The sequence below is a fragment of the Phymastichus coffea genome, unplaced genomic scaffold (assembly GCF_024137745.1).
Source record: "Phymastichus coffea isolate CEN01 unplaced genomic scaffold, Cenicafe_Pcof_1.1 PCOF00137, whole genome shotgun sequence".
Lineage (NCBI taxonomy): Eukaryota > Metazoa > Arthropoda > Insecta > Hymenoptera > Eulophidae > Phymastichus > Phymastichus coffea.
Genome location: NW_026706948.1, coordinates 268,798 through 286,858, shown reverse-complemented (window position 1 = coordinate 286,858; position 18,061 = coordinate 268,798). Strand labels below are relative to the sequence as shown.

Below are 18,061 nucleotides of genomic sequence, written 5' to 3'. Positions count from 1 at the left end.
CGGATTTTCAAAGGAAATCGTTCCGTATTTGAAATAAATGCGTCTAGTTGCAATAAATAATGAACATCGATAAAAAATCAATTCAAACGTAGCTTGTTACTTTTATTTTAAAAAGTTGTAGTAGATTTTCCATAGTCCTATATCACTTATTAACACCAATATTACTAGCAATGCGAAAGAAAAACAATTGTAAAATAATGCAAATTGAGTTAACATTTCAATTATAAATGATGTTTTCCTATAATTCAATGTGAATGTATATGAATTTGCTAATGCAATTTTTATATACCAAATGTAATAGTTTTATATTTTAATAGAGAATTAAGTTTCTTGTAAATACATATTTGTCAATCTTTCTCCTACCTCAAAAAGGAGTTTTGAAAAATTTCCCCTATAGGTATTGATTATGATTGGCAATGAAACTTGACAATTTTGAAATTTCATTGGCTTGCTCACATGGCGTAAGAATTTGGTGGGAAAATTCAAAATAACTAAGCGATTTTAGTTTTATTGAGAAATTTAGTAATCAAAACATTTGATTTAGCTGATATGGACTTGAATTTATGATTATGTTAAGAAATTTATATTATTTTAGTATGTTTTAGTTAACAATTTACTTTCAAAAAATAATTATGTGTGTGTAGATGCGCACGCGCAAAAAATGCTTGTTCCCGGTTTTCATGAACGAAAAATTACTGTTTGATTAGTTAGAAAAAATGTGTTCTTAGTGTGCTGTATGGTATTCTAATTATCTGCAACCTTGAATTGAGTCAAATGTTTTTCAAACAAACTATAAAAATAATTTCATCGAAATTTATTTTTTACATTATTACTTTCTTTGAACACTTGCTGTTCTAGTGATAAACATAAAATAATCTTACTTTTGCTAATTGTAATTATCCTTCATAGAAATCTGAATCGTAGATGTAGTGTGCATTAGAAAATTAGTTGGTATCAGCAGTGTATTTTTACATGAGTCTGTTAAGCTATTCTCCACCCACAACAAACATAAGCTTTTGATTAATCAATATCAAAGATGGCGGTAGCGTTTCGAAACTTAAAATTTAAGGGGACCTTCAGCAGTCCATATATAACCCCTTTATTTTCATGAGTAGCTACACTGAAACACCGCTTACATAAATTAAACTTGTAAATGATGCAACTGCGAACTGCTACGAACCTAACTACAATATTTGTTTTATTGTTTCATTTATTCTGTTTATCTTTTCGATGACGATTGTCAATTGTTTATGTTCTACTGGACACAAAGACGCGTATATTTTGGATTATAGATACATATCTAACCAAGTTCGTTCTAAACGCGCCCCTATTTCTTTTGTCAGCCAAACGAACTATTTACAATTGGAACATTGCTTAGCGCAAATAATCCAATCGTAAACACTTAACTGTATTACTGGCTTTTAACATAATCAGTTGCAAGTAAACAAATAAGACAGTTGTCTGATAACTAATCATTTTTATTTTATACGATTTTTACTTCAACTACACGTATTACAATAGTGTATGGCCACATTTCTTTTTTGATAACGAATCCTAAATAACTGAAATATTAGTGTGAACCATTAAATCCGTAAAACTAAACATGAATACTACTATAGTTTTATGATGTTTGGAATAAAGGATCTATGCTTATTTGCAAATTAAATTTAGTTTCCAATATTCTTACTTTCATTCATGTCTACGTAACATGAAATTGTCATATCACACCAAAAATACCCATTCTTTTTGTACGCTACAAGAAATTCTTTTTTCGACGATCAACGTCATTGTTTTGCTAGACCTTACTTTCATTTATAGTCTTGATGCCTATCAAAGTAAAATGCTTGTCAAAAAATACATGCTTTGTAGGCATCAATTTTTGTATATTCTTTCTATAATTAGCACTTCAATCTTAACGGCACTCGCGTCATTGGAAAGTCAAATTGACAACTTGAATGAAATTTGAAGACGTGCACACGTGAAATTAAAAATTATACACTCAATCAACAATTCGTGAACATTGTCCTCATAAACTACAGCCCGTCAAAATGCTATATCATTTCAGTTTTGTTCAATTTGAATTTCCCTGCAAGATATAAATTTCTAAAGCTGTCCTCTAAAAAATCATGTTAGCTAAACTTGAAATAACATACTTTACATTGTGCAACTACGGACAGATCAGCCAGAGTGTTACCTGTAAATTTCCGGAAATTAAATATTTATTCGACTTGTTCAGAGAAACGACTGCATATGTGATCATCTAATAAATCAATACTTATTGTCGTTTCATGTATTGTTTGCAGTTTTTAATATAGAATTTTGTATGGATCTTCATTTTATGCAGCCAAAATTGACGCTCTTACTGTTCACTGCACTTTTAATAACGACGGTAATGTTAATGAATGATACTCTAAAAGAATAGCAATTAGTTTCTACACGTGTTCACAAGAACGAAACACTTGACCATTATATTGCATTGGCATCACCGGAATGTTGCAGGGCTCTTGTATAATGACTACAGTTCGTGTCGTTTGATTTGTTTTGGTACTAGAGGTGAAAATGTTTCTATTTGTTGTTATAGAGATTTAATGTAATGAGATCATTGGAAATTCAAAGATCTAAATTTGCAACAATATTAGCAGCTGTAAATAATAACTATTATACACGCGCTAGTTGATCACGATGTATTACATATCAACAAGAATAAATAATTGAACTGTGACCTTTTGTAAAAGTACGTACAGATATAATTGCAGTACCCTTGTATCTCAGTATAACTAAGTTATTAGTTCTCGATGTACATATGTGTATTTATATCAATTTTCCGTAGCTCAAAATGCCATTTTATCTTACAGACATATTTACAGATAAAAATCATGCTAGTCATTAACATCATACGTATTTTTTCACTACTTATTAGCAAAGAATAGTAAACTATAAGTGAACAAGACGAATATCTACACAGAGAATGATCACATGTAACATAAATATATTTAATCCTAGTTGATCGTGTATATAAAAAGAGCGTAAAAAATTAATTTCACTGCGTATCATTCTCAATTAGCAAAGTCGTGTTTCATAAAAAGCTTATTCAACTAAAAATTGGCGGATTCTTGCGGATACAATTAACTCCAGATTTGTTCGATCTGAAGGTCTTACATATTTTTCAGATGTTACAGTCTTACTCGACAAACGAACAAAATATTTACGCGAAACTCTTTTTCAAATTGATCGCCGTTATACTTTAGTATGAGCACCAAATTAAATTCATAAATAAACAGTTTTGATATTTTATTTATCTGAGAAAAAAGTGAACCAAGTGTTAATTGTGGTAAATTTTTTTAGAGTTTTCAAAGCTTCCGCAACTACAAACGTAAATCAAGTTTTCAAGTAACGACGGAATGAGCACTCAATTTGACTTGTTTCAAAAGTGCTGTTCAAGCTCGTGTCATCAAGATTCATAACTTTATCTAAAGGGTTATATTTTTTATGAACAGTTTTCTTTTCATCGTACGCATTCATACTTGGAAAAATAGACACTTAATAAGATGTATAAAATATACGATGTTACATAAATTTGATGTCTGCTTAAGGTTTATCTATATACGTAAAAATAGATTTTAATGATATTATATGAGAAAAATTCATTTCACATGGTCGGATATAAATTTTTGTTTTATAACTGAGGCATTGAAAAAAATATTCAAGAAAAACTTTACGGTAAAATAATGTACGTAAATATTAATAATTTTGTACCATTTCTTTGAAAAGTTCGTTTTATTTTTCACCGACTGAAGAAATCTGCATATTTTTGTGAGCAATAATTGATCACACCGATTGAATTTAATAATCGATTGGGATACTTAACCAACTGTAACGAATGTGAATTTGTCATTGAACGTATGAATGATATTTGAACATAGATTAAAGTAGAAAAATGAAGACAATTGTTTTACTGAACAACGTTATGCTTAAAGTTATTACGAAAATGTTATATCTTCACAGAGTCTGTGTGTACAGAGTGTATTTGACTGATGGCTCGAGGATTAAAATAGTATAGTTATATTTAACTTGACTTTTTCTAGTTTTTGTCGAGTATCATAAACTTGTGCCATTTTTCGAGAACTGGAAGACTAGTGGAAAAAGTGTTTGCAATGTTACGCGCAGCTAATAATAATACTACAAAACAAGTGGATGGGCTTTCAGCTCTTGAAAAGGAACTGAAAGTTTCCAAGTCCGTGACATTGAGAAAATGAAGTTTGTTATATGCTGTAATTGAACGTTCAGAGTTTCATCTCTCTCCTGTCTTATTCAAATTGATTCGGATAATTTCACTATTCGAAGTGACGCACAAGTTTCTGATGCACGATTAAAATGTGAATCCTGAGGGATCCAACTGCTGAACCTTAGTGTTATACGTGACTCTATTTACTGGTATTTATAATATATACATACACATAATTCACGACAAAATTGTTTCCTAAGAGCTCTTCGCAACACGTTATACGGGAACTCCACATCGATAAATATACGTACGTCTCGCTAGGTTCTTAAGAAAATGGAGAGACGAGATTCAGATGCAAGTTTCGCTCTACATGCTGTATGCGTAGTGCAATAGCTTAAAACGTAGCAGAAAGTAAACTAGCTTTAACTTTGCACAATGTCGGCTGGATGTATAGATATTACACGCGTGTATCAGCTTACTGTGACTCGCGATAAATTGTTCGACTGCTCGAGGAAAAGCAGTGATTGCATTGATATTTCTGATTGACAAGCGTTGCCGAGGAACTCACAGTCGACCTGTAACGCGTGCAGAGAAGAAGCTAGTTACGAGCGATCGATTGCCAAGATTTTGCATCGGGAAGAACCGATCCGATAAATAGAACGGCACTGAGCCTTGGCTAAAATGAAATCCCCTGCGAAGTACAAGTCACTAGGTAGGTCGTACGGTGAGCTGCAAACTAAGCGAGCGGCTCCTCGGACAATGGCAAGCGTGCATCCGAGCGCGCTCCGCCAGATCCCTTCATTTCCCCGTTGGCTTTTCCGCCCGGACAGTCGATGCGCTCGAGCAAATACTCGTGATTCTTCTCTCGTGACATCGACGCTAGCGAACGACGCACTCTCCTCGCGACCATTCGCCCCCCCCCCCCCGCTGATTAGAATATATCGTCGACCTCGCCGTAATTGCGATCCCAATAGCCACCCTGGTACTGCCAGTCGTCCGCGCCTGTATAAGGATTTGTACTTTTCAGGAACCATCTGCAATTAGTTTCAATTCCACTTTTTATTCAGGCACATCTGCGTCCACCTCGGATAGATCATACGAATTGCAGATCGTCAGCACCAATCATCGGACTCACTTGGGGATGTATTCCGTGGAATTTTTCTTGTGTTTCCGCGATTTACGGCTCTCCCGCTGCTTATCCTCTAGCCTAGACTTTTCCGAGGCGGCTCCGTCGTGATCGCCATTTTCCAGTTTCCGAACATCGGGCCTCAGCCGAGAGTCCGTTGGGCACAGTTTGTCAACGATTTCCGGCTGCATCTCGTTCAGCGACATGGCAAATGTCGTAAATTGATAGTACTGAAAATGCCGATCAACCATTTAGAATTGGTTCTTGTGAACTCTTCGAACGAAGAGTTAAGTTTGTATAAAAGCTAATGCGAATTAGACGAGTTTAGTAGCAAAACAAAGCTGAAATATACCGACCTGCGCAGCATTGGCTGGCCTGGGTGTGACCTCCCAAAGAACCGTCGAGTTAGGAATGTCGTCAACGGTGAAGCCCTCGTTGTCCAACTCGGGTTCGTCGATGGCGTCTTGATGCGAAGGCTTGAACGCTCCCACCTTCAGACTACTCAATCTGGCTAGAACCTTTTTGTGACTGGGACTATTTTGTGGACTCTTGCTTTCGCGTTTTATCCTTTCGATCGCGTCTTCGTACAGTGCCGCGTCGCATACCTTTAGCCTCTCCGTCCATTTGCCGTAAAGATATGCCAATTTTTTGTGATTTCTGTCGCACACACGTGCACACAAACATTTTTTCGTTATCGCTCGCGTCTCTCTTTTCGCGAATTCGCGCCGAAAGCTCAAAGCCGAAAGTCCAAGCGCCAAAAGGCTATTGAGCTTTTTGCCGGCCGCTGTTAAACGCGTTCCATTAAACGGTAAGTTTCGAGCCGCTTCAACAATGCCGAAATAGATACGCGCCGTTGGAGTATCGTATGACGAAGATGAACTCGTTGCCGACGCAACCTCCAGTAGAAATAGGCGAGTTTGCTCGGGCCACTGGAGAGCGCGCGGCGCAGAGGAAAGCTATTGTCACGCGCGCTGTTCCAAACAATAATAATTTCATACAAGAGAGTTGGCATTGTCCTGGACACAAATACAAGTCGCAGGCTCGTGTGAATAGAAAACGCAAGTTACTCGACACCTCTTTATCGAGTCGGCAAGGCCAGCTCCGCGAGAAAATGTGACTCGGAAAAATGGAATTGCCGCTGAGTCGCCGGGGGAAGAGGCAAACAAAAAGCTTGGCGCTTCGCGGCGAAGATCGACTCGGCATCGATTGGCGCTCGCAGCTTATCGCGGAGGCATAACTTACTCGGGATCGACGATGAAGCCCTCGACTCTGTGCAGATCCTTGTTGTTCCAGCCGGCGCTCTTGAAGGATAGCTCGGCCTTGAGGTTGGCGCCGCCGTGCTGCTTGATCTCCAGCACGCCCAGCTGCTCCATCCAGATCTGGCCGACCAGCACGTTGTGCAGGATGCAGTTGACGTTGTGCCAAGTGTACGCCTCCTTCCATCTTTAATCAGCCAACGACTCTGTTCGCTTTGACTTTTTACGATGACCGACACCGTGACACGTTCCCGACTACTCGATGAAATTGATCGCGCTGGAGGTCGCGAAACGAAAAACGAAGCAGCCGTGGAAAAGCGGGTGCCGGGACGAGTAATCGAATGCGTGGCTGCGCGCGTTGGAAGCTTCGGAAAATGATTACTCACTTTGGCAACTCGACCGTGACCGTTCCCTTAGGATGGATCTCTATCGATTTGCCCCAGAACTTGAGCTTAGGGTGGATGCTGCCGCGGAAGACGAACTCCTCGCTGTCCGCGTGGAACGCCGACACTGGAGGATGGTGCGACACTTGCTCGCAGATTATGCTGCGATCGTCAACGCGCTCTTTTAGAACAACAATTGCCCACGAAGCGCGCAGCTGCTTCCGCGGGATCAGCGCGCTCGGTCGCAACTGGCAACAGCTCGATGTAGCGCACTCGGAATAGCCGAGGACCAACGCCAAGTCGGCTCGCCCGTAGCAGTTTCGTCTCGTGTTCGATCTCCACTGTACCGGGCAATATTCACAGTGCGCTACTTACAGCGAGAAAGCACAGTGCTGCAAGCGTACGACCACGCGATCCGATGGAATTTGCTGGTAAGAGCTGCAGCTGCGCGTAAGCATGCGGAAACCTCTCGAACGTCTTACCGAAAGTCATCTCGCTGCAGTTCGTAAGTCTCGCCGAGTATGGGATTGAATGGCTTGCCGAGGCGGTCCCAGTTGGAGGCCAGAGCGCTTACTGCGAACGCTGAGATGTACTGTAAACACACGCATGTAGCTTTTAAACGTTCGCAAGCTCGCTCTGGGACGAAGTTACGTTGGAAAAACAAACGTGAAAACTAGACGAGATGCTTCGTCCATAAAGATCATTCGAAGGGACGAGGTGCAGAGCGACCACGCGGTATTCTCGGTTGGCGAGGGGGCCGCGAGAAAATCTCATCGGATGTAGTCTTGCCGTCCTCCTCCGCGTCGCTACGTCACTCGCTTATCCCTCGTCGCGTACGCCTTTATGTTCTCTCGGACAATTGAATCGCACGAGAGTAGCGGCCGCGTGCACATCAAGAAAAACCTACCTTTCTTTAGCATTTCTTTTTACGCATTTGTTTTTCCTTCTTGCTGCTTCTGACTGGACGTTTCAGTCGACGCATAGAAACACTCGGAAGGCATTCTTAAAAGCTTCTCATTGTATCGATTCAATATTGGCGTTTCATTCGTGGCTTTTGCAAAGATAGTTGTGCAATGATAGATAGGAGTGAAATGAGCTTGCCTCGCGAACGAAGAGGAACTGTGCGAGATGAAAAGTGTAAAGCGCGCTGCCTTGGGACGTATAGCGAACAGAGAGGAGTAGCGAAACAAACGGCTGATTAAATGACGTCGAGAAGATAGAATGCTGATTGGAAACTTACTTGCAGCCGAGCGACGGGACTGGTCTCTTGGGCCGCCTGCTTGAGCAGCTTCGAGTACTCCATGTACTCGGCGACTCGCTGCAGAAACGACAGCGGCTCGTTGAAGATCACCGGCATCGTGATTTTGCTGAGGTCCTTGCCCAGCGACAGCACCGAGCACAGGTTCACCTCCGAGTGTCCTGGTACCGGCAGCGTCTTTCTGCAACGCGCGTCGCGCGCGATCTCGATTAGACTATTTTACGGGTAAATTGACCGGAGACCGACGGCGAGCGGTCAACTCTGGAATTCAGATCGCACGACAAGCGGACAGAACTGAAGCGCGCAACCTTCCCGATGCTCCCGAGCTTCTTACGCTTTTTAATCTCCAGTCCCGACAACTACGCGTTGTCGCAATTCTTCGAGTTTCGTGATTCTTTGCTAAAGCTTTCAATAATGGAACAATGTTGGCGCGCTTCCTAGCAGGAATGAGCTAACGTTAAAAATTCTAGTCTCGTGTCCAATGTGTGAATAAATTTATGCATGTAGGTAAGCACAATCTGCAAGTAAAATATTGACAGCGGCGAAATATGCGAAAGGCAGATTCAATGTTAATACCAAGCTTTAATGTAGTGGAGAGAAGCTGGCGTTAATTATTGATTTGGAAACCAAGCAAACACCCTTGTACTATGAACAACTCCTCGAGTTCTCTCTCGCATGTGTTTTCATGAATTATTGATTAATTTCAAGATTCGTGGCCCAAGTGCTATCGTCGTCTAATCAGAATTTCGTCGCTTGAATTTTGTTTTGTTTTTTGTTATCGCGAACGGATTCTTGCGATTCAAAGGAAATCAGCTCGATTGGCTCAACTAGCGATGCTCCAGGAGTTATTTTTGCCAATCAAAAAGTAGTTGACACGGCCGACCGCAAAATTAAAAGCGCACTCGATAACGTGTCAATTTCAATCGATAGTCACGCGACGAAGATATAAAAGAAGAAAATGTGGACGGAAACCGAGGGAAAAGTTTAACATTAGGAAAACTCCGGCAAGGCCATTCTCTTAGATTTTTTATTGTCTCAACCACTCCATTCTATCGTTACTCGAATACAAAGTTCTTTTCATATAAAATTCAAGTACACAATATTCGCAGTCAACATCCCATTTGATTTGTGGTATTACCATGCGATTTATTTTTTCCCCGATATCTGCTATAGTGTTTTAAAAATATATCGTCAGTTTTATAGCAAAACGCGTTATTGGAGTTTTCAGGCGAGATATTTTTCTCGCTATATTTAGAACACCGTGGCTTCATTTACTTTTGCACAAGGGTGTAACGATGCGATTGAATTATTTTAAGTATTTCAGAATATTTGGAAATAATCTGCCATTGGGAAACGACATTGACGAATGCCAAATTTAAATGAGGAGAGAATTATAACACGTTCATTTGAATGAATCGTCACGCTTAGATTTCGGCGAATCGCGGTAAATCGGGGTTCGTTTTCACTTGTCACGGGAACCCAGACAACTTGTCAGTTGCTTTAAACACGCCCACGCAACGGGCAATAATAGCTTCTATCGCCTGAAATACGTATCCCTGGGAACTTGTTCGATAACAAGAAGAACGACGCTTAAACTGGTCGGCTTTTATTGCCGCAGAGTCCAAGTAAATTAGTAGGAAAGCTGGAATACTTTGAGGTTTACGACGTCGAGTGGAGTTGGAGCAAAGAGCGGACTCGTCGAATCGATGTTGTCATTGCGGCACGCGTCGTTACTTCAGAACGAACAGAACGCCCTGAGCGTTCTCTCCGCAATAAAGCTAGTTTGCCGAGGCTCGAAGCGCGCCCACAAAGACAGGCCCATAATTGAACGGGGAGCCGTCAGTGCAGCTTACGGCATTACTCGATTACTCCGGCACGACCTTCGCGAGACAACGTCGCACACGGCGTCTTTCGGTCGCGCTTTCCCCACACCGAGGCACACGCGCGCGCGCGCGCGCGCACAGCACTGTCGACTCGACGTCGAGGTGAATTTGGAACTTGGACCGGAAGCTCGAGCTTGAGACAGGCCGCGCGCGCGGCAAGCTGCTCGGCAGAGTCTGCGAGCTATGCGACTGACCGCGAGCGACGCGAGTTATCGGCTGCGAGAATCAATAGCGTCGGGCGTTGAAAGCTGGCGGCTCGGTGGTCGGCCGACGCGCCGACTGGTTGTGGCGGCGGTGGCGGCGGCGGAGAAGCGCGCGAACGGCCTCTGCACTTGACGGCGCGATGTCGGCCAATGTCAGCGAAGCCAGAGCGACGCGGCCTGGTGCATCGGCTCGCGCACTGCCGGACGTCGGCCGCGGAGCAGCGAGTCGGCGACGGGGAGGGAGAGCACGGCAGGCCTGCCCCACCCCAGCGTCGCGCGCTCGAAAAATCCGAGCCCGTGCGTGCGTGCGTGCGTGCGTGCGTGCGAGGCTGCACAACGACCGAGTGGGCTGCACAAACCTGTAACCAGTGTCGCTGGCCATCGTGCGCCGACGACGACGACGACGACGACGACGACGACAACGACGACGACGACGAGTGGAGGCTCGGTCAGTAACGGCGGCTCGAGCCAAACCCGTACTGCCTCGCCGCTGGCTGCGCCGCTCTGCGCTCCGCTCCGATCCGCTCGCGGCACAGCGCGCAGTCGCCGAGGGTTGCTACTGCTGCTGCAACAAGGACAAGCGTACGCGGAGGCCGCGCACGCCTCGCCTCTCGTTTCCTACTCTTCCGCGCCCGAAGCCCAACGTCTTGTGCTCCTCGGCAAACGTTGCTTACCATCGAGGCGGAGCAGCGCCTCCCTTGCGCGCAGTCCAGCGCCGATCACGACGCCGTCGGCTGCACGAGAGGGCCAAGTGGCTACATTAGGCCAAACTAGCAAGACTCCATGACAAATAACGGTTGCTCGCCCCGTTGTGTGCGCCGCCGCGCCCCGTTCGATTATTCCGCCTCGCGCTTGAAAACGAGAGTCGCCGTGACGGTTACCACGGACACGGACGCGAGATCGACTAAACGCAGCTGTTGTACGCGCCAGCATAATTCTTTTAGCAGTGCTAATCCTATTACATTGAGTATATGATCCGGTTATGCCGGTTAGGCCGCCGACGGTAGTAATTCGCAGGCTCCGCGAGCGACTCTCGATAATAGCTCGATAACAATGAGAGTTTGAAACGTGCTATACCCTCGCGGCTACGACTGTAAGGCTGCAAGGTAGAGAGGAATAGTGAGTCATTCGGCGAATGCCTGCGTGTGCAACGTATGCTCGGTACGCGTGTCTCTCTGGGGAACGAGCGAATCCCGTACATACTTTCAGTCTGTTCAGCGACTCCCCACGGACAATCTTGATCTTTTCGCACGCTCTGCGGCATTTTTATGCCTCGAGAAAGAGAATGAGAGAGAGAGAGAGAAAGAGAGAGAGTAAGGGCGCTGTTATTCGAAGCAGTCGGCATTCCACGCGCCGGAAACAGCAGCGAAAAGGCAATGAGTGACGTGCGGCGCGACCTTGGGGCTTCCGGCGCATTTGGAAATACACAATGGTGTCGCGCGCGTAGAAGCAAACGAGAGGAGGCATCGGCTCGCGAGTCCAATTGGCGGACGGACGAGAGACGTCAGGCCCGTCGCTTCCTCCTCGCTTATCGAACCGAACGATCGTCGGAATTCGCGCCGCGCGACTTTTTCGTCTTCTTGTCCTCGATAGCGCATCCGCGCATTGACGAGCGCATCGAACAGCACACTTGTGGAGGTTGCGAGCCGGCGGCCAATGCACAGTTATTCAATGATCCGTCGAGTAGCTTTCTCGGGGCTCGCTATCGATTTGCTCGGGCGCGCGCGCGGATTCCTCGCCGCCGTGCGTTCGAAGGAACAGTTGATTGGTCGGCCGGCAATCGGTGCACGCGACTACGAAGCGCTCGACGAGCACGCGATGCGTAGGCGGAGAGGCGCTCGCTCGCTCGCCCGCACGCAAGTAGCGAGACGCGAAAATAGTCAGCCGCGGCGAGAGTCGCGGCCGAACGGAGGAGTGCCTCGGCTATCTACGCACATCGGGAGCAATCCATCCGCTCGTCGGGGCCGATCAGCTGGACTGACTGCGGCCTGGCGGCTCGTGACGCCTCGTCGCGATCAATCGGAGCTGCGCGCGCCGCGGCATCCGACCTTCGCTGGCGTGGCTTGCTCGACGACCACGTGCTCGTGCCTCCCGCGCCTCTCCTCTTGGTCGGTCCTGCTTTTCTCTCGTCGTCGCGTCTGGGCCGATTTCACGGCAGAGCGATTTGGAGCTGGCTAGCGCCGCGTATCGTTTCTTCCGGGCATGCGACGATTCACCATCTCCGCACTCGCACACGTATATCTCTTACGGATAGAGATACTTTATCCTTTCATGGAAAATTCGAAAATTTTGTCGTATTTGATTTTGCGAAGTAGCCTTCGCGCTATTTCCCTGGTTATTCCCCGGCATTTTCCACTAATTGAATGTAAATAGATCTTTACTCGCGCAAACGAGAATACAACGCGTGCGCAGGGGAAAGAATGTAAATATGAATTAGTAAGAAGCCACAGCGCCAGCCAAAAGGAACGCAAATGTAGCAGCCTAACGCGGAAGAATAATACCAACCAAGCAGTGTCGTAGAAAATCAGAGCGAAGCACGGCGTGGACACACGTCCAGTTAATTAAGCCATCGCTGGCATAGAAATTCAATTGAAACGTCGCATTCGATCATTTAAGCTTTTTCTATCGAATGAACTTGACTTTGATTGAATAACATGCATATATACGTCTGGATTGCATATGACGGATGCTTCTATATAACGGCTAGTTTATATAGACACTTGATGGACTGTCAAGTCACAAGTTGTTTCACCCATATATCCAATCGGTCCGATGAGCCAATGGCAAACGCAATTTCATGGGACAAGCAAATTAATTGATGTGTCGATATTCATTAAGACTTGATGCACGTACCTTTCACGAGGCGCAATCGAACTTGGTAAAATGATGCTTGTTAACGATCGATCAACATATTCTTTTCAATCTATGAAGCAACTTAAAGATGCGATTCTCTTTTCGTTCAGTCGCTCGATATTTCATGTATTATCGTGTGTAGAATACGCCTCTCAAGCGTCAGGATTATGTTCCTGTTGTCGATACATCATACGCAGCAGAGTTTCTACACACTGGCGCCAATATTATATATATCTTTTTTAGGGTCATTCTAGCCCGCTGTAATTTTCGAGCTTTTTCTGTTGCTTTCATGGATATTAGGTTAACGAAATATGAGGTCAACGTTGAAATTGACCGTGACATTTTAACATAACTAACGAGCGAATTAACGTTACACTGCAAATATCATTTAAAAAAAAGTCCTTGATATAACTAAAAGTTCGCCTGAAAACCCTAATTATGTCATTTATTGTGCTCTATTCCGCTTGCCTGTTCCGACGTGAAACATGACAAACGTTACCTCGAACTTATGAAGCGAATCGATAAAACAAAAGCGCAGACACGTTTTTCTCGTTCGCTCGATTTGTTTTTATCGCCTCTTTGCACACAAACGCGAGGCATGGCTCGCTCGCTCGCGCAGCCACTTCCGCTCGTCTTCATCATCCTGTTTCCACTTCTTAGACTTTCTCGCACATACCGTACACGAACATCGCTTTTTCTTTTCTTTTTTTTTCCTCTCTTTTTAATTGCCTCGATATAAAGTTTGTGTGAGTTTTTTTTTGTCTTTCGGTTTTCTCGAGCAAGAAAATGAGCGAGGAACAAGTGATCGAGAAGAACTCGGAAGACGCCGAAGGCTCGACGAAACTCTGCCCGAACAGTGGATTCCTCAAGCTTCCATAGTAACTTTCTCAATTGCATTGCTTCCGAGATATCGTTTAGAAATACATATACGACTTTGCATCGTTTTTTTTCAAAGTTATGCACGTTTCGAAAGCTAACGTGCCAAGACACGTTAGCGCAATAAAAACACACCGTTACTGCTTCTTTTAACCGACTATATTTTATGCAGTTTCAAAGCTATTTCAGCTATTCTTTTATTTCGCATGTTATTATCAAGCAAATACTCTTATAGTACTTTATTTTATCGCAAATACTTCTAAATTAATGTTTGTTATCTTTAAATGTCTTTTTATTTTCGTTATTAGTCACTTGTATTTTTACAAGGCTCTGTTTTTGGTATAGTGATGTGATCTGTCGTCAGCGTCTAGCATGGAAAAAGCGTAAATTCGCTGCACAAATTAACCGAGAACTCAATCACATGATAGCGATGAAAATGAGAGCAGTTGACGGTATTAGACTTGATCTACTCTTCAGCAATGAAAATTAATTGCTAATTGTTATGGAAAGGACTTGCATTATCAAATTAAAATCAAAGATTATATATGTGTAACCAAATACTTTTATTCGACATATCAAATATACATTTTATATTGAAAAAACATTTTTATTCTTTCAAGTCTTAACATTTTATAATTTTTATCAAATACAATATTTATAGAAACTCTGAACATCCGTGTACAAATAACTAATTTTCAAAAAGTTTCTTATTAAACTACATATTACTTTATAAACATTAAATATTTTATAATTTGTACACTTGTAAAAGATTGTATTTTTAAAATTGAACGAAAAGCTACTATTATCATTGTTTCACTATATATTTAATCTATCAAATGAACCAAAATAAATATATTTTTGTTACAAAATTTGATCTAGATAATATGTTAAAAAATAATAATTATTCAAAATATTTCTAAAAGAAATGAACATTTTTAGTTAAGGAACATCATAATCATCATCTTCTCGTTTTCTTTTGTTAGATTCCTCTGATTCTGATTTGACTTCTGATTTTATAGAAGGTAATTGAATTTGTCCACAATCAGATGAGATTTGAAGTTTTGGTTTTATTTGGGTTTGAGGCTTCACCAAACTTTGATTGTCTAAAATAATTCATATAATAAATTTAATTTTTAAAATGAAAGTAATAAATCATTATGTTGATAAAAATAAACAAAAAACTTACTAGGATTGACTTTGTAAACTGGCTTTGTCACTGAAATTGTTTGGGCTCTTGAAATAGTAGATATAGTTCCAGGTCTCTTTACTATAGAAAAACCCAGTTTTCCTCCAATGCCAGCTGTATTCAGATTGCTAATATTACTTTTGCCAATCTTTTTGAGTGATGTTTTGAGTTTATAATTAGCTCCATTCAAACAATAACGATCAGGTGGTAATCTAAGTCCATAACTTGGTTTTACAAATGGTAATGGGACATTATTCTTGGTTTTAGCTACTTCTAATAACACTTCTCTTGGTGGAGGGTTGGTAAAAGATTTTTCTAATTGCATTTTGATAGCAAGTCGAACATCGTCCAAGTCAACAAATTTCTTTCTGCTATGATTAGCATAAATCTTACTGTCATCTAAGACACAAGTCACATATCCTGAATGAACACAATGAAAATAAAATTAAATTTTTTTGTATCAATATAAATCTACATCATATAAGCTATTTGATTCTACATACTGTAAGTAAATTCTAATAATTGATTTATTACTTTAGGCTCATAGTCAGTTACTCCCATGTCTTTCATTATTGATACAATTACTTGTGCATCTTTTGGAATGTGTTTGATCTGAACAGCATTTTTTGACTTTTCTGCCATCTTTTCAAATTTTAATTGCACCTGTTATTTCAAAGATCATCCAAAGCTTAAAAGATCAGAATATAGAAAAAAATACATCACATGAAATACATGATATAATCAGTAATAAAATATTTTATAATAATTAAATAACAACTTTTAAAATATTTGAGGTTATGTATTGAAACTACTGCCGTTATCGCTTCATATGAAGCATTCGATATTACTTATAAATCATCACATAAATTTGGATTACTTTATCAAAATATTAACTGTTATTGTTTTAATATTATTTACCAGTATTTCCACATGATCAACATTATGACATATTTTCAATTAATATCTACACTGTCCTGCTGCAGACGCTATACACTAAACTTATATATATACGCACACTGCCCGCGGTCATATCAGTAATTGGTGACCCGCGGAATTCAAAATCCAAATTATTTTCGACGATTGACCACCGGTGGTATCAAGCGGTTTCTTTTCTGACAAATTGTGGACGCAGAACTTGCTAGAATAAGCTCTTCATCTAACCTTATTTGGTGTAATCAATGTACAATCATTGAAAACAATTTAGATTTTGAACTTTGCAGGTCGCGAATTAATATATAGTGTCAAATAGCAGTCGAGTTTTTCAAAGCATATATATGTAAATTACTGCGATTATGTATGCGTTTGGATACGCCGCCGAGCAATGGAAAATTCGGTAGAGCATTCAACTGAAAATAATACAGCATTCTATGTTAAAGAAAGACTGCAAACGATATATGATCAACATATTTTTTGTAAACGCACGTGTTTCTCTTATATTTGTTTTTAAATGAAAGTTAATTGAAAATTGCTTCATGCGAAGAATTGCTTGACATGTTTGAGCTGAAAATGTCATTTGTAAAAATAAAGCAACGTGACGTTGGCAATATGTTTGAGAAAATTGTGCGGTTGATCTGAAAAAGTAACCTTAGTGAATGTAAGGGAAGCAGCATGTTTCGCAATGTGCGACAACGCGGTTTCATTCCCATACTACAAAGCTTCGGGTCGTCTCCTTTGGAAATGTGGGATTCAAAAGTTAGTTGTCTCACTAGTCTCGAATACGAATGGTCGAATGTTTGAAATGGACGTTTACAACAATTTAGGTAAAGTACGGTTGGATACGCCGAGTGACGGACGAACAAGTTCGCGCCTTGACCCTCGAGCTTACCAGTACTAACGTCTCAACTTGTTACATTTACTGTCCGAAAAATCCAAGGACTTCGCTCGCAATTCTTATGCCCATTTTCGTTATGATTGTCAAAAACATGAATAGATACTTTACTCTTGAAATAACTGTAGGTCAATAGAACTCGTCCTTTCGAACTTATTGTGGTTGCTATTTGTCATACGGAAAGTATGTAAAATACATGACAATAAATCATTAGGTTTTAGACGACCGCAACGTTCATCGGAGATTTCGCTTGAGCAACTTCCAAAAAGTGACTCAAATCCAATATTTCACAACGTCAATGCCGCTGTGTTTGAAATCTGGCTGGAACGAAATTTATTTTGACCTTTCTGACTTGACTCGTAGAGCTTATAACACCAACTACGTGGAGACCACCAGAGTACAAATTCACGCTAATTGTCGAATACGAGTACTTTACTTTTGCGATAAGTACGTTTGATATCTTCCAAACTTACCAAAGACAATCCTAACTACTTTTCACTGCTTTTTTTCTTAAAGACTCTACGAAGACAAGGATATACCACAGAAATTGAAGATGTTTCTACCGACGACTCACGATGCTCGTAAAAAAAAATCAGAAGATGAGGAGAAGCGTGAACCCGAAATTAAAGCTGAAACCGATTTTGAAGGCGAATCCGAGTTGTCTGAAGAAGAAGCCGAAGAAATGTTTTTCGGAGAATCTATGCAATCGATGGCAGAGACAATGGTAAACCAAGAGATAGAATCGGAAACTGCAATGGCTGTCGAAGAACGAACGAGTTTCGTATCAGGGATAGTCACGGAAGAGGAAGAAGATCTAAGCGCAGAACATGAATTTGAGGAGAAGGAAGAAGAATCGATCAAAGAAACGCCGGAAACAGATGTGCAACACTCAGAAGCAGAAGCTGTGGAAGACAACGAAGAAGATGAGGCTGAAAATGAAGCTCTAGAGGGTTGAATTTTTAATACACGATATTTTTGTTATAT

The 18,061-nt window shown here is 41.7% G+C and overlaps 3 protein-coding genes across 7 annotated transcripts; 1 reads left to right on the top strand and 2 right to left on the bottom strand.

Annotated features, from left to right (window-relative positions):
- Positions 1-519: 519 nt before the first annotated feature.
- LOC131671860 (oxysterol-binding protein-related protein 2) lies at positions 520-11,246 on the bottom strand. Of its 3 annotated transcripts, none has more exons than XM_058948631.1 (8): positions 11,009-11,246; positions 8,231-8,429; positions 7,473-7,582; positions 6,994-7,152; positions 6,594-6,794; positions 5,708-6,008; positions 5,361-5,581; positions 520-5,259 (listed from the first exon to the last, which is right to left on the bottom strand). In XM_058948631.1, the coding sequence occupies exons 2-8, from the start codon at positions 8,345-8,347 to the stop codon at positions 5,157-5,159; spliced, it is 1,212 nt and encodes a 403-aa protein (XP_058804614.1). In that variant the 5' UTR covers positions 8,348-8,429; positions 11,009-11,246; the 3' UTR covers positions 520-5,156. The 3 variants fall into 3 exon arrangements, with proteins under 3 accessions (XP_058804614.1, XP_058804613.1, XP_058804615.1); XM_058948630.1 differs by lacking the exon at positions 11,009-11,246 and adding an exon at positions 10,694-10,970; XM_058948632.1 differs by lacking the exon at positions 11,009-11,246 and adding an exon at positions 9,900-10,646.
- Positions 11,247-14,811: 3,565 nt separating this feature from the next.
- Positions 14,812-16,251, bottom strand: LOC131671850 (transcription initiation factor TFIID subunit 9-like). Of its 3 annotated transcripts, none has more exons than XM_058948616.1 (4): positions 16,168-16,246; positions 15,753-15,912; positions 15,250-15,669; positions 14,812-15,166 (listed from the first exon to the last, which is right to left on the bottom strand). In XM_058948616.1, exons 2-4 carry the CDS (start codon positions 15,889-15,891, stop codon positions 15,003-15,005), a joined length of 723 nt encoding a protein of 240 aa, XP_058804599.1. In that variant the 5' UTR covers positions 15,892-15,912; positions 16,168-16,246; the 3' UTR covers positions 14,812-15,002. The 3 variants fall into 3 exon arrangements, with proteins under 3 accessions (XP_058804599.1, XP_058804600.1, XP_058804598.1); XM_058948617.1 differs by lacking the exon at positions 16,168-16,246 and adding an exon at positions 16,028-16,155 and having other exon boundaries at positions 15,753-15,937; XM_058948615.1 differs by having other exon boundaries at positions 14,813-15,166; positions 15,753-15,937; positions 16,168-16,251.
- Positions 16,252-16,412: 161 nt separating this feature from the next.
- On the top strand, positions 16,413-18,032 carry LOC131671848 (cilia- and flagella-associated protein 20-like). The gene is made up of 4 exons (XM_058948612.1): positions 16,413-16,941; positions 17,010-17,201; positions 17,292-17,524; positions 17,594-18,032. Exons 1-4 carry the CDS (start codon positions 16,858-16,860, stop codon positions 18,030-18,032), a joined length of 948 nt encoding a protein of 315 aa, XP_058804595.1. The 5' UTR covers positions 16,413-16,857.
- Positions 18,033-18,061: the final 29 nt, after the last annotated feature.